Here is a 16217-nt window from a genome sequence, read left to right on the forward strand (position 1 = left end):
TGCTGCTGAGTGGCGCGAGCAGCAGGAGTAGCGGCAGCATCAAAGCACGGTCCCCAGCGCGCGCGGTAGCACCTGTCCGGTGTGCCGCGAGGAGGAGGAGTAGGAGGAGGAGGAGGAGCAGGAGAAGAAGAGGAGCATCCCGCAGCGTGAAGCTGGAGCACGCATCCCGCAACCCGCCACCCCTCCGCTGGGCTGGACCGGAGCAGCCAGCCCTCTGGACTGATGTCCTGGCCGAAATGTCCCGTCACATTTACATCCGGAACAAGATCGGCGAGGGCATCCAGGCGCCCATCTTCCAGGTGAGCGGGTCGCTGACGCTTCACCTACACACACACACGCACACACACACGCACACACACACACACGATACAAATACTTCAAAACTCGCCCACAAGTTAGTATTCATACATTCAGAACCGTCTCTACCAGGAGCCTACAGAACCTGATATTTGTTGAGGACTTGTGACGTCACTCGTTTCTTTTTACACCCCCTCAATACAAAAGGTGTAAAAGTGTTTAAATGATAGAACGGAATGATATCTAAAGACATGCGAGTGAAATTATATTTCACAATGACGTTTGGTTTTTTTTAAAAATGTATTTACATTCATCAAAAATGTTCAGTTGTTCCAGTTGTACCCTGGAGGCGAGAGCTTGGATCTCCTCCTGCGGCTCACTTTCACGTTTCCTTCCATCATAAATGCGAGATTATTGTAGAAGTGCAGGGTGTAGCTGTTATTTTAATGATAAGAAGAAGTCCTCATCTCCTCGCATCAACAGCATGGAGTTTAATCAGTTCTGTAAATGGTTAAACGGCTCCGACACCTTTTTTTTTCTTCTTTTTTTTTTTTCCCAGGGACCAATTTTGATAATCTACATTGTACTGAAATGAAATGCTTTTAAGTGGATGACGTGTGTTTGAACGTCAGGAATTAGGATGATTTTTTGGCAGATTATTGAAGAGACGACCGGCTTTCTTGTGGCTGTTTGCTGATATTCATAGCTGTATCCTCCATATCTCTTCAGGGCTTGAAGTTAGAGACACGCACACACGCACACACACACACACACACACACACACACACACACATCCAGCGATGGTGACCCAGATGAATGGCCCTGTTTCATGAATTCAGGGAAGTAGGTTCTGACTTCTTTACCAGTGACATTGTCATCGTCTCAGGGGATCTCAGCAGAAATGGGGGCGAATCACTGGCAGATAATTAATTTCGCTCCCCGAAGATCGACTCTGATGGTATATTTGGACTTTTTGGAGGAGAAGAAAGAGGGTAAGGAGAAAGAGTGCGAAAGAAAAGAGGCAAGACGACCGTGAAATGCTAAAAAAAAAAAAAAAAAAAAGTACACCAAGTCACATAAATCGAGTGGAATCCATTGGTCGTTTTATCAATTTCAAGCGTTTCTGTCTCTCACGCAGGTGAACCGAGGGACTTATTCCAGGAGGAGTCGCCTCAAGAGATCTGATGGCAGCACCACCTCCACCAGCTTCATCCTCAGACAGGTGCTTCAAAAATACACGTCACACTTGTTTGGGTTTTCCTTCCTCAGCCGATGAAGGATTTTGTAAGTTATAAAGGTTTTATTCATAAAAACGGTGCAGGAATTTCAAATTCCATGCGCGAACTAAGAAGAAAGTCGTTGTTTTTGTTTGTTTTTTTTGAAACCACAGTAATGACGAGCCTCTGGAGTTTAAGGGAAAAAAAAAATACCAGGATAAATATCTTTCAAGGCTGTGGTTTGTTTGTATAACGTCAGTGCTTCACGCTGACTGCAGGGGGCGCTAATTTGCCACCAGGAGAAGGTTCCAATGCAACAATGAGTTTGTCTTGTAACCTCTTTTTACAAGATTTGGCCTAAAAAGTGGCGCGTCAGCTTTTTAATCATATTCCCATTTATTTAGATTCATTTCTGTTTATTGTCACATTATTTGATATGCCTTTATTTTCCTTCCCACGTTAAATTGTGGAGGAGCACACTTGCTCATCTCAAACCCTCAGGTTCTTCCTCTTAAAGTGATATTTCACCACAGATGTTGTTTTCCTTTCAGTGACTCGCGGTTAAGGGTCTCGAACTTATGAACGACATCAGGAGGCACCGGCTTGTGTTTATTTAGCTTGACGCTAATGGAGATCACCTGCTAACAACAGCGGATCTGCCCAAAAAAAAAAACCCCATCGGATTAAAAACTCCCAAACACATTGTTTGGTATCATTCAAGTCTTAGGTGTCCAGCTGTGTGCTCTGTAATCCACAAACACTTCAGTCTAAGATAAGAACAAACTGAGTCTCTGGTTCCGCGCTACCGGGACTAAATGACCTTGAAGAGGTGATGCGTTCTGAACTCGTTCACCCTCAGTCAAGGCAACTGGAAGTTTCCTGGTTTGAATTTTTTTAGCTCAAATTAGAGGTTTTTTTTCCTTTTTTTTGGGAGGGGGGGGGATTATTCAGCATGAGGCTGGATTACAAAAAAACAACAACAGTGGTTTATACCAGACGATGCACTTGAGTGATGTATCGCTTTAATGCCGCTTTTGGGACATCCAGAGAAGTAAACTTAACAAACTCTTACACACCAAAATCAGGTTTTGCCAAAATAAATATTACATTCATGTTTTTTAGGTTGTTTTTGTTTTGTTTTTTTGTTTTTGTTTTTTTTACTGAAATTTTCCAAACATCTCAAATCCATTCATTTCAACATGATAATGACGACAGTCTTCAAATGAGCGTGGAGCATCGGAGGTTTCCCGTTTGAGCCAAACACTCAGGCTCCTGCGTCAAAACCCCCATCAGGTATTGATCGTCTGAAGTGATTGATGCGAGGTGAAGCTACTATTTAATTGTCATTTAAAAAAATGTCTCAACAAGGCAATAAAGTTAATGCACTGACTGAGAAATAAACAAATCTTTTAACTGATTTCCTGCTGTGTTATGAGCTGTGACAGTGAGATTTAACAGGGAAATGGAGGATGCCCCCCACACACACACACACACACACACACACCTCCATCCCCCTCCCCCGATCCCTCACTAACTAGCCGAGTGCTCATCCCAGCTGAGTGGACAACCGTCCAGCCAATCAGGTCTTTGCACATTGGCTCTGTCATCAGGCTTGGATATTGAGGAAGGATCTACCGCTCTGCTGCTGCTGCTGCTGCTGCTGCTGCTGCTGCTGCTACTGCTGGTGCTGCTCGCCGTGTGTGTGTATATATGTGTGTGGGGTGTGTGTGTGTGTGTGTGTGTGTGTGTGTGATGAAATGAAACACCAGGATCGGGCTACCTCCAGGGAGAGCCTCTCCATCTTATAATGTGAGCCAGCCAGGCAGCAGCACCGTGGGATCAGGGAGAAGCTGCATCCATCAAGGCCTCCGAAGGACCAGGCGTGATCCAACAGGAGGGAGAGATTTTTTTTTAAATATTCTTCTCGGCTGTGGAGAGAGGGGATTGTCGTCATACTCCCCCTCCATCCATCCTTTTTTTTTCTCTCTCTCTCTCTGGTGCCCCCTCCTTTCTCCTCCTCCTCCGCCTCCACTCTCGTTTTTCCCCCTCATTCTTTTAGAGGTGCTGGTTGGAATATCAAACCTCCATGTATGACAATTTGTACCTGCATGGATTTGAAGACTCGGAGGCGGTGAGTGTCACAGTGTGTGTGTGTGTGTGTGTGTGTGTGTGTTGATGAAGAGGCCTTTGATGGGTTAGCCAGCGGTACAGTGTAGCGTGATCGTGGGCTTCGCTTGGATGGAAGGGGGTTGGGTGTGTGGGTGTTGGTGTATGTGTGAAGGGAGGAGGGGGGGGGGCACATTAAGCAGATGGCTTCTGACGTGTGACACGATTGTGTGTATCCTTCTATATATGTTTATGTGTGTGATGCTTCTATAAGGCTGCAGTCTGACAAAATAATATAAAAAAAAAAAAACGCCAGAAAACCTCCAGAACCAGGAGGAGCCGTTTATTGTTCATCCCCTTCTGAATCACCCAGGAAGATAGAAAGAGCACCCGCTCCTCTCCTCAGGACCAGACCCCCACTCAAATGATAACATCTACATTTATTTAACGCTGCTTATTGTAGCGGCTGCGATACATCGTGATGTCATGAAGTGGATTCTGATGCCGATGAGTCACATGCTGAAGCTACTCATTGGATAATAGCAGCCAGGGACGCTACAGCCAGAGCGTCCACACAGATATATGAAGTTCAGAACGGTTTGACGTGGAGGTAAAATGGTGGCAAGAATGTTTTAAAGGGTAACCCACACGACACTATCGATACTTCCTAAAATAACCCAGTCTACGAGACAGTAAAGGATTCTTTCTGCAAGTCGCAAGATTGCAGCGAAATATTTCAATTTTAGTGCCGTGTGTGGCTTAAGCCCTCAAAACACTGGTTCCTACAATTCCCACGATGCAACAGGACCGTGCCTTTCAAACTCCACACCCCAGCTTGTTCTTATTGTAACATGATATGTTATTATCATGTGTCATAGAGAGGTTTTCGGCCTCCGAGTGTTCCCGTTGACCCAAGAGCAAACCGTATTACATTTCTTACCAAAAAAATCCAATCCATCTTCTTAAAGTGCCCTGTGGTGATGCGATGGTCCAGATGAAGAGTGTGCTGAAGTCAGGTCTTGCTACTGCTAGCTTGTGCAAAAAAAAAAGAAAAAAGAAGAAGAAGCAAATGTAAATTGCTTAGCTGTGATGCCCGGCGTGATTGATCTCCTGGAGACTAATGGTCTTCCTTAATTGAATCATCATTAGTAGCCGGTTGTTTAGATTAACACTGCAGGAGGAAGTACTTGGTCCAGTCGTGTCAGAGCAAAAAAAAACAACAAGAAGAAGAAGAAAAACTTAAAGATGTTGACTTCCTGGAAGTGTCATCATTTTTTTTGATGTGGAAAACAAGAAACTGAACGCTCCAGTTTTTGATGCCCACAAATGATGCAGGCTTAATGTGGAGATTTGTACCAAAAAAAAAAAGATCTCTGTTAAAAAGTGTTAGAAGAATAATCCAGCTGGTTATGTTAGATTTACAATTTGGCTCTTTTTTTTTTTTTTTTAATTAAGAAATTTTTTTTTTAAAGAAGTCCTCCAGAAAAGTGAAGCATTGGTATTTAACCACAGGAAGTGTGAAGGTCAGAAATTTGAGTTATTTTACAAAAAGCTAGGAAATAGTTGTATATCAGTAAATAAGATGAAAATAGCTGCATTAATATTCAGTTAGATTTTATTTACAATTTGTATATTCATTTAAAAAAAAAAGCACATTCAAATATTCGTTAGTGCTTGTAGTCGCTCCGCTCCCTCCACGGACGTGTACAGGTTTTTCTCTCCTTTTCCCGATGTCATGTGATTCCCTGCTCCGTGTGATCTTCATAACTCTGGCCACTAGAGGGCATCTGTGACTTTTACCTGAATATCAGTCAGCACATTTATGACGGATCTCCTTGTTCTGGCGCGGGGGGGGGGGGGGGGGGGGGGGGGGGGTGGCGGCTATCTGTAAAAATAACCAATTAAAATTATGAGATACTACATTTTGACATACTATTACCTACATTTATCCATGTAATGATCGTATATATAAAATCACAATCTTATGTTCTTACAATTATGAATTCTTTTGATATCTGTATTTTTACATACTGCTTTATTTTGTCTGTGTTTCCTAATTTTGACCCGCTGTCAGTATTTCTAATTCTTATCATGCATATCCTCTTTGGTTTTCTTCTTTTCCTGACGTAAACCGACCTCCGTTTCATTGCAAATAACCAGGAAATTGTTTCAGGCGAGAGATATTGATCATATTGATTATGACATAATTTGCTTATGGTGTAATGTTCCATTTAAGTTGCACTATCGTCGCTGATGCTGTGGCGTGTCACTGCATGAAACCAGAAAACTGTAACTACTGGTCTGAAAGACGCAGGAACATGTCCGTCATCCCGCATTGATCAACTGCATTGATCAACTGTGTCACTTCCTGGAATGGTTGGTAAGCGTCGTGGTTTGGTCATGCAGACTGCTGACAGCACAGGAACGGACACTTCACTTTGTCTGAGATGCTCCTGGCAGTCTCTTAACTCCATCATCTATTTTTTTGAGTGCCAAGGCACCACTCAGGATTTGGCTCTCTGATTGCAAATTGATGTGAATCCCAAAAACTTGCGACGGAAGAGTTTATTTAAGTGAATGTAGCAGTTTTAGTCTTTATTCTTTTTTTCACTCCCGTGTGTGCCATGTGTGCTTTATTGATCTAAAGGGGGGTTGATCTGTGTTTTCGCAGGGCTCAGCTGATTCATATACTAGCAGACCATCAGACTCAGATGTCTCTCTCGAGGAGGAGCGGGAGGTGCAGGCCCAGGTCCAGAACCAGAGCCCCAGCCAGAGCCAAGGACCGGGACAGAGCCGTCAGGAGAGGGAGCAGCAGGCCACTGTACAACTGGAGAGGGCCAAGGTAGGCGCTCTGTGGGACTCCTTATCTGTCAAGCATGCTCAAAGGTCCATACAAGTCCCGATAATCGGTACAACTGTGCTTCTGACCTCCAGACGAAACCTGTGGCATTTGCTGTAAGGACCAACGTCAGCTATTGTGGCGCTCTGGATGAGGATGTTCCAGTTCCAGCCACCGCCATCTCCTTCGATGCCAAGGACTTCCTTCACATAAAAGAGGTTCAGTTCTTTTGTTAAAACTCCTGTATGCACGATGTCGCATCACCTTTTTGCTACGGCTGGGAAAAAATGCTTTTTGTCCCTCCTTTTTTTTTCTTTTTTTCTTTTTTTTTTTGGTATCCTCAGAAGTTCAACAATGACTGGTGGATTGGTCGGTTGGTGAAAGAGGGCTGTGAGATCGGCTTCATCCCCAGCCCTCTGAAGCTCGAGAACATTCGGCTCCAGCAGGAGCAAAAGAGAGGACGAGTCCAAGGGTAAGTAACAGAAAAACACCCTTGAACGTCAGTCTTCAAAAGTTGTGGGGATTTGGTCGACTGAAAACTCTCCCTAAATTCTAGTAATGAATGTCATTTCAAAAAAAAAGAAGAAAAGATTAAGACCTTTATTTTGCAGGTGTAGTGACTTGACAGGTTTGAAATATCACCTGCTAATTTCCTTCGTTGCCTTTGTTTCATCTCTGTTGTGCTGTAACAACTGCTGGACAGTAATATCATACCGTATGATTTCCGTGATCATGTTCTGACCTAAAGAAGTCCTATATGGCAGCATTTGTTTCATTTTTATACCGTCAGACTTAAGGATTGTTGATAAAAATGACCTCAAGGAACATAAAGAATCTTTTTTTGTTGTTGTTTTTTAAGTCCAGCTAACAGTTTCACAGCTGCTTTGATGGTACTCTGGCTTGGAGTGAGCAGAATGGCGCGTCTTTCATTTCCCCCCGAGCTCTGAGCAGGTTTTAGCTGACTGGGCATAAAAATTGCCCTTCAAATCGTGCTAGAATGCACCAGCGTCCTGTATTTCACCTCTTGTGTCAGTAGAGGGTGCTGTTGCCCACCCCCCCCAAAAAAAAAACCCAACACGATTTGACTTTAAAGCTTTCATTTGATGCTACATTGCTTCTAAAGACAATCAGTCCTTATTAATGGTTGATAATCTCTAAAACGTTCTCCGTTTGATTTTGAATTATCTCCTCACACTGCTCATGACCATGCTACTTTCCTCCTCCACTCATCCAGACAGTGAAACAGTTTCAGTAGCCGTAATTAGCGGCGCGATCAGCCTCCTGAGTTTTCCCGGTGTGGATAATGTGTCTTGAAGGTCCTGTCACCCAGCGTTTGTACAGTAACTCAAAAGCACTTCCTCGAGCCTCCACGTCGAGTTTTAATGCTAATCTTTCCCGACCGGAGTGCAGCGGTGCTTCCACTTACTAGCTCGGCGTCTGTGGCTTCCTGTCACCAAAGCCTCTCAGACAAGGAGAGACAGCTGAATCCTGATGACATTTTTCACTGTAACATTAAAAAAAACACAACAACAACACTGTGTGAGATGTGTTGCCTTCCAGGGATGTTGGAAATTCTTTCAAGAATTACCACAGACTTTGGAGGACAGTTGAACCCTTTCCCTCCTTGGGGGTATTGATATTAGCCTGGCTAGAAATTTTGGAGCTTCTGTCTATTCAGTGTTTTTCCCTCCTTGCCTCTGCAGAGATTCATCCGATCAGCCTTTTCTCCTTTTCCTGTAATTTTCCACATTAATACCACGGTGGTTTCTGTCTTTTCTTTATCCCCTCTTGTCTTTTCCAGTAAGTCTGGAGGGAACTCTTCATCCAGTGTAGAGGATGAGGTGTCTGCCTCTATCCGACCCCTCATATCCTCGGCAGGTGAGAGCATTGAGTGGGGGGGGTGTGTGTGTGAGAGGGCTGTTCATAGGCAGTTTTAGAGCCGTGCAGCTTCCTGAAACACGCCAGCATAGACTCTAAAGCCTTCCCCTGTCTCTGCATAGAGCTTAAGTTCACTGCGTAGAGTTGCTGGTACATTTTCCCATGATCCTCCTCTTCCTCCAGTTGAGGACTGCAGGCGCTCTGAGACTGGGGGGCTTACCACAGTGTGAATCCAACGACAAGACTAAGAACCCCCCCACTGAAGTGCACTCATGTGACTTTGTGAATATAACCATAGGACAATAGAAACACTTGTTTATATATATTAATATATATGTATATGAATATTCATCTATATCATACCAGTTGTCCCTGATAGGTTAAGCAATGAGATTTATGTGGCGACGTCCCCTCCCCCCCAGCTGCAGACACTGACGACTCTCCCACTGTCTTCTCTCCCCTCCCACAGGAAAGCAGAAACAGAAAGTGGTAAGTTGGTGACGGTGAAACCTTCCCTCATTATCCATCCACCGGCCTCCATCACACCGACAGGAAGTATCCACTCCTCCAGCTTCGTTAGAGCGAAGCAGAAGAGGATGAGTTAGCTTAGCGCAGCGCTGGCCCGCACCTCCGCGCACGCACACCTGCTTTTTTTCGCGATGCGCGCAGAGAGGAAAGGTCAGGAGGTCACCATGGCAACAAAGAAACATCAAAATGAGGCATCCGAGTGTGGCAGCTGACGAGAACGTGTCAGTAATGAGGATTTCCTCAACAAATACAAGGCTGGAATCATTTCTGGCATGCAACTTGACTACAACTCCGTAAAATAATCCGAGTAGTCGCACCTCTAGATGATTGAAGTTTTCTCGGTGCAGCTTCATAGACCAAAATTCAGATTCAAAATTCAGGTCAACAACATTGTAAAAGCAGCTGATCCGTACGTACGAATGCAAATAGATTTACGAAGCAGGTTTTTTTTATGTAAAGCTGCTATGTAGTTAACATGTAAGCATAAACAATACTGCAGGATCATAATCTAAATAATACTAGAAACACGTAGTATTACCACTTTAGCACCGCACTGTGTTACCTCCTACTATAGTTCTGGTGTAGTATTAGTATTGTGTGACTGTTTTAGCCAGTCATATCCATTCATTTGGTGTAGCAAATGATAAAGCATATTGGAGTTTGTCAAAATATAATAAAATGTTCCCTTTAAGTGTGCTGAAGATGTAACACCTGAAAAATACTGACAGACTGGTTGAAAGTAAAACACTAAGAAAACGAATTCTATTTCCTTATTATATTTTGACAAGTTGTCATTTGCTACAGTTCACCGACTCAGCTGTCTGATTATTTTTTGGGTTGTTTTTTGTGTGTGTGTGTGTGTGTGTTTGCCGTGGAGTTATTTTGGCTCTATTGTCTTGCTGAGATTAATCCGACTGCTGCTGATTAAAACGTCTTTGCTATTAACAGACGGAGCACATCCCCCCGTATGACGTGGTCCCCTCCATGAGGCCCGTGGTGCTGGTGGGACCCTCGCTGAAGGGTTATGAGGTGAGATTGGTAAAGAGCATTTTAACGCTCTTTGTATAAACAGCTCTGATAACCGAGTGACGCTCATATTTATTACCCGTCGTAGTTGTACCCTGAAATAGCTCGCCGCTGGCGCGCTTCCTCAGGAGTGTGTCATCGCTCACGTAACACCCAGATTGCAGGGACAAAGAGTTCAGACGAAAAAAATGTTGTGTAATTGGGCTTCATCTCCCCCTCAGATGTCTCAGGCCTCCATTACTGCTTGTTATGTTTGGTACGCAGACGACACAGACGAGTGCACGCGTCCACTTATCAGCTGCAGATGACGTGGAAATAAAACAGGCTGAAACTCCATCACACATCCCACCAACGTCTTGTCCTCTTCCTGTGCAGGTGACAGATATGATGCAGAAGGCACTCTTTGACTTCCTCAAGCACAGGTTTGACGGCAGGTGAGACTTAAATGCCGCCTTCAGCTTCATGAGACACCCGGAGAGGTCCTGGACTGTGAAAACTGTCGTTTCTAGACCCGGAAAAGCCAGGAAGCTTTGGAGAATTTCCTCCCAGTTAACCTGCATGTTTGAGGAAATTGTACATGTTCACTTTGATATTTATCTTCTTTTTTTTTTATGTTTCTTGGCATTTGAAAATATGATGGTTTTTTTTAAATTACAGATGTCAGAACACATTTAGCGTATATATGACTGAGGAGCTTACATTATCATCTACATGGGTGTGTTTCCATGTGTTCATAAATACTGTGTATTTTTGCAGGATATCCATCACACGGGTCACAGCCGACATCTCTCTAGCTAAGAGGTCCGTCCTGAACAACCCCAGCAAGCGGGCCATCATTGAGAGATCCAACACCAGATCCAGCTTAGGTAGGATTTTCAGTTTGCGTGAGGTTCCCCCGAAGTAGAAGCAAGAAAGAAACAAAACCTTCCAGCGTATTCGTGTGTGTGTGTGTGTGTGTGTGTGTGTGTGTGTGTGTGTGTGTGTGTGTGTGTGTGTGTGTGTGTGTCACCAGCTGAGGTGCAGAGTGAGATCGAGAGGATCTTTGAACTGGCTCGCTCGCTGCAGCTTGTGGTGCTGGACGCCGACACCATCAACCATCCAGCCCAGCTCCTCAAGACCTCCTTGGCCCCCATCATCGTCCATGTCAAAGTGTCCTCGCCAAAGGTGCAGTACAGTCTGCAGGACCTTCATGTACTTTTATTCATGTGGTTTTTTTTGGATTTTTTTTTTTTCCAGAGCCCCAGTATCTATATCAGGTGCTGCATAACAAAACATGCACCAGCATGAGAGTGAAAGCTATGATATGATCTCCCCAGCTACTGTCCCACAGAGTCAATCAGCTGGTGGACACAAGCGCATCTAGACATTTTACACAAGAATTCCTGCATATTGAAGGTAACAGTGTCTGTTAGGCTTCCTCCAGCACTACCGTGTTCCCTCTAAACCAGCATGAACTTTGATGACTAACGTGCAAACAATGTTTTTTTGTTGTCGTTGATGTGGAGCCTCGAATCTGCACCGATTCATCTGCACCACGGCACCTTTGCATGGGAGAGTTGGTTTGCCTCACTTTTCCCCTTCACACCAGCAACACCAGGGCGTGAGGGGTTAACCTACGGAGCCCCTGGAGTGGCCGCATACGAGAAAAAAAGAGTTTTTGAGGCCATGAGATGTAACTTTGTCAAAGAATACAAAATACCTCAATTGAGGTAACAAGTTCTTGGCCTCAAAATATATATACATTCTTTTTCTATGCCCCAAATTTTTGTTGATTCCAGGACTTTGTAATACACACACACACTTTGGAGTTCACTGACAACTTCCTCTGTCCTTCATGTCTTCTACATTTGACCACTAATCACCCGACGCAGCGGTACTTGGGGTTCACTGGAACTAGAACATCATGTCCTGTTCTACCCTGTCCTCCAGGTTCTGCAGAGGCTGGTCAAGTCCCGAGGGAAATCCCAGAGCAAACACCTGAATGTGCAGCTTGTGGCGGCGGACAAACTGGCCCAGTGTCCACCAGTAAGCCCGCCACGTTAATATTCACATCCAACACACACAGCGTCAGTGTGGAGGTCATCCCATGATTCATCATCATCATCATCATCATCATCATCTCACTTTCCACCGTCTGCTGCCAACAGGAAATGTTTGACATCATCCTGGACGAGAACCAGCTGGAGGACGCCTGCGAGCATCTTGCCGAGTACCTGGAGGCTTACTGGAAAGCAACCCATACCTCGATGGCCACGCCCCTGAACCCCCTGCTGGGACGCAACCTGGGCCCCACCACCCTCACACCCTACCCCACCAGCATCTCTGGACTGCAGGTACACTTAGAGGAGTGTTTGGGTCCTTCGTAGCAACACAGAACCACCTGAACCCTGTCAGTTTGAGGTCTCCTGTTGATGTCCAGTCCTTTTTTCCTCAGCAGAGCCAAAGAATGCAACAGAGCAACCACACGGGAGACCATTCCACCCCCAACGAACGACGCAATCTGATGACATCAGACGAAAACTACCACAACGAGCGGGCGCATAAGGGACGCAACCGCATGTCGTCCGGCTCACAGCATAGCCGAGAGCAGCAGGACCCCTACCAGGACTACCAGGACCCCTATCAGGATTCATACAAGCCGCACCGCAATCGCAGCTCTCCGGGCAGCTACAGCCATGACTCCCGGCACCGGCTCTGAAAACCACTTGTATCATCAGCGGTGCCCGAACGGCCCAGATTCCACCCAAAAACAAACGCGGCATCAGAGCCAAGATGGTCCCAAATTGTACCTTTTTTCAGGGGGTTCATTTGTTTTTTAATACCTGGCTATTTTTTCTCTCTCAAAACCCGATGAAATGATGTTCAGGTGGTGGTGAAGTCAAAACCTTTCTATTTCTGGGACCATTTTTTTGTGGGATGCTACTAACACACAAAACTCAGCAGACACGCAGCGCAGATTGTGCTTGTTGCCTTCAGCAAGCTAATCGTGGACGGTGGTCACATGGCGATGGAGGTCTCGGGGACATCGCAGCAGGTCGGAGGGACGTCCGCTGCACACAGACTGCTGATGGCTGCTGGGCCATGTATAAATCCTCTCACCATTTAGCTTCTTGCATGCTAATAGAAGATCGACCTCTGCATCCACGTCATTGATCATTTTGTACCTAGCGTTCTGGATTTACCTGTGACGAGGTGTACATAAGGGGGTCCAATTTTCTAGATGATGGCGGACAGGCGCTCGGTGGTGGTTTTGTGTGTGTGTGTGTGTTTGTGGGGGGGTGTAGACGATATCTGGCTGCTAGTTTTGAAAACTGGTGCTTCACATTCCCAAACTATTTTGCTATTTGAGAGTCACTTTGAGCAGCTTTGTGTAGCATAGCTTTAGGATTTCATTTGGCCCTCATGAGCGGACCAGATTCTGGCTGTACTGGGATCAGATCCCAGGTAGGAGAAGGCAATACTGCTTCTGTTCTGAACAGCTAGCGCTTAGAGAGTTAGTTAAGACAATAGCATAGTGACCGGCACATGCTAACGTTTGATGTTCCGCCTCCGCCAGCGTGTTTTTGATAAGAGGTTTTCGTTTGATAGGACTAAAAGAGCTGTATTTGCTAGCATTGAGAATTAGCGTAGAGCTAACTCAAAATACACAGCTGTTGGTTACCACAACAGGGGTCCAGTCGTGCGATTGGTTCATGGCAGTCCAAGTTCCTCCCTGTGGTTGTTGACGTGACACGACGGGTTGCATCATGTTCATCCTCTGTGTAGCCGGCATGTTGTCCTGACTGCAGAGCATGTTCCCTCCACACTTAAAGAAAAAAAGGTTGATGTTTGTAAAGGCACCCCCCCCCCAAAAAAAAAAAAAATAAATAAGGGAAAAAAAGAAAAGAAAAGGTGGCCCACAGAAACTCTGAAACACATTTCAGAAAGTGTCAGTAGATTGCATGACTCAAAAGCGGAACCGTGATAATGATATTGAACAGAAACAATGTGATTTAATAGGAAGCGACCAACGCAAAAGAGAAGTTTAACGGCTTGTCATCATTATTTACTGTACATATCTTGTTCTCTTGAGATTGTTAGCTTGTAAGTATCCCTTTATCTCCTGATGACGGTGAGTACTAGCTCGCCCACCTGGTTTCAAGTGTGAAATTGAAAATGATGGAGAGAATTAAACGTGATCGCCCTTTTATCTCAGGATAACAAGCTAAGGGTGTGCTACTGTCCGCTTCGAGAGTAGAACAAACAGAGAAAAAGGCTCCATTCATTATCTTGAAATAATCAGATGGGATAATTGTCCATGAAAATAGAATTTAACATCCCTAGCAAAACTAAAGTAAGTCTTTAAATTTTGTCTGCTTTTGGCCTCGGTAGAGGTTGTTTTTGTTTTTTTAATACATATATATATATATATATGTATATATGTATGTATATATATGAGAAGTACAGTGTGTCGCTGGTGTTTCCCTGGCAGCGTGCCACCTTTTTATCACACAAGTCTTACTTTTCATTTGCTTTTACAAAATGTCAGAGCTCACAATTTTATTTATTTTTTTGTTCTAAATGTACAGGAGACCAAACTTGATGCAACCAAAATTGACTGGGGGGGAAATTTTTTTTTTTTTTTTTTATAAAGATTTATTTTACTGAATGAAATCAGAGAGTAAAAAAAAGGTCATGTTGATCAATTTGAACATTTGCGAATTTATTGATTTTATTTTTTTTAATTAATGCAGACTAATTCTTTCATTAAATTTGTCAAGTTTGGTCATTCCTTTCAGGGCAGCGCCCCCCCCCCCCCCCCCCCCCCAAAAAAAAGAAAAAGACTCATTGGGGAATATAGATCTACACTTGTTTGGAGCAGTTATTCATATTTAAACCCTAAGTTTGACCTGATGTTAAATACCGAGGTGTTTAAAAATGCTCTTAATTTCGCGATTTAAAAAAAAAAAAAGTATCATTTTTGATCATTTTATAACGATCTGGATGAAAGGATGGAAATTATTTTTACAACACAAAAGAGAAGACAAAAAAAGATGTTTTTTGAGCAGCTGTTCCCAAGATGTGAATCCACAGAATAGTCCTTTTATTTATCCATGTTTATCTCTTTATTTTTGTTTTATTTTGTTGACGGACTCCAAGACTACACCTGAGCAAATGTTACTAATGTCTCATTCCGCCCCCACAGCATCAATCCCATTGGTTGATTGAGCAGGGAGCCATTTTACATGAAAGAAGAAAATCATTCAAACCAATGTTGATCTGGGCTGCTTGAGACAATCAGAAGGGATTTCTAGACCAGCATCCCAACATTTGTCAACGCCCCCCCCCCCCCTCAAAAAAACAACAACAAAAACAAACAAATACAAAACGGTTTCCCTGTTGAGTCGTGGAATCGGACCAGAACATTTACTGAATTACAACAAAAAGGCAAAACGGGAGGAATTGTCTTTGAGAGGAGGTGAAAAAAAAAAATCAAGAAGCAGCAAACATGTATTACAGTAGAAGAGTAATAGAATACTTGCTGGTGATTATTTTTATAACAAATAAATGTACATAATGTTAAGAAATGCTGTTTCCATGTGCGGAGATGACCGCGTGGGACGCCTGGAGCAGCAGCAAGGTCGGTCCAGCAGTGAAGGTTTTCAGCGACGTGCAATACATAAAAACGGCATGCTGTTTTAAAATGAGGAACTCCATGTACTTGTACTATGCAACCGCAAACTGTGTACATCGCTTCATGCTGTGGCCTCTCCAAAACCGCCCTTTTTTTTTTTTTTTTTTTTCCTTTTCTTTCTTTCTTTCTCTCTCCGAGCAGCTTCATCTGGACTTTTAAGGGGAACTTTTGTGTTGTTGTTTTTTTCTTCTCTCTCTTTCTCTCCCTCTCTCTTTGGATTTGTCTGTGGAAAGGTGAAAAACCTTAAGCGGCTAATGCGGTATTGCATGCATGATGTACCATTCAAATTTGTATTAAAATGAAAGAAAAAAAAGAATTTAAAAGAACAGGAGGTGACTGTGTTTAAAGGCAAAGCTACAAGTGACTTAAGAACTTTCTTTTTCCAAAATAAAAGTCGTTCGAAAGTTGTCCGTGTTAGATTTATTTTATTATGGTGATGTGTTGCAGATTTTAAAGGAATCAAACTTAACCAAAGCCTGACGTCTTGTGGTGAAAAAGGGGTACTGTGGATGCTACAAAAATCCCAGAAAGAAAAAAAACAAGAGGTTGCATATAAGATACCGAACCACACATGACGTTTTAAATTAAGAATCTTTTTTTTATCGCAAATTCACACAACTGCCTGCATTGTCATGACAAGAAATAAGTAATT

The 16217-nt window shown here is 43.8% G+C and overlaps 1 protein-coding gene across 4 annotated transcripts; it reads left to right on the top strand.

Moving 5' to 3' along the window:
- Positions 1 to 115: 115 nt before the first annotated feature.
- Positions 116 to 15953, top strand: LOC147272561 (voltage-dependent L-type calcium channel subunit beta-4-like). 4 transcript variants are annotated; one of them, XM_086187272.1, is made up of 14 exons: positions 116 to 299; positions 1436 to 1519; positions 6292 to 6462; positions 6555 to 6677; positions 6804 to 6931; positions 8261 to 8337; positions 8807 to 8826; positions 9814 to 9894; positions 10267 to 10325; positions 10648 to 10757; positions 10904 to 11055; positions 11821 to 11916; positions 12039 to 12224; positions 12329 to 15953. In XM_086187272.1, the coding sequence occupies exons 1-14, from the start codon at positions 237 to 239 to the stop codon at positions 12587 to 12589; spliced, it is 1611 nt and encodes a 536-aa protein (XP_086043398.1). In that variant the 5' UTR covers positions 116 to 236; the 3' UTR covers positions 12590 to 15953. The 4 variants fall into 4 exon arrangements, with proteins under 4 accessions (XP_086043398.1, XP_086043313.1, XP_086043556.1 ...); XM_086187187.1 differs by having other exon boundaries at positions 119 to 299; positions 12326 to 15951; XM_086187430.1 differs by lacking the exons at positions 116 to 299; positions 1436 to 1519 and adding an exon at positions 3127 to 3645 and having other exon boundaries at positions 12329 to 15951.
- Positions 15954 to 16217: the final 264 nt, after the last annotated feature.

This window comes from Aulostomus chinensis, chromosome 1 (assembly GCF_037954235.1).
Source record: "Aulostomus chinensis isolate RoL2024-O1b breed Wild chromosome 1, RoL_Achi_v1.0, whole genome shotgun sequence".
In the NCBI taxonomy this organism is placed as follows: Eukaryota; Metazoa; Chordata; class Actinopteri; order Syngnathiformes; family Aulostomidae; genus Aulostomus; species Aulostomus chinensis.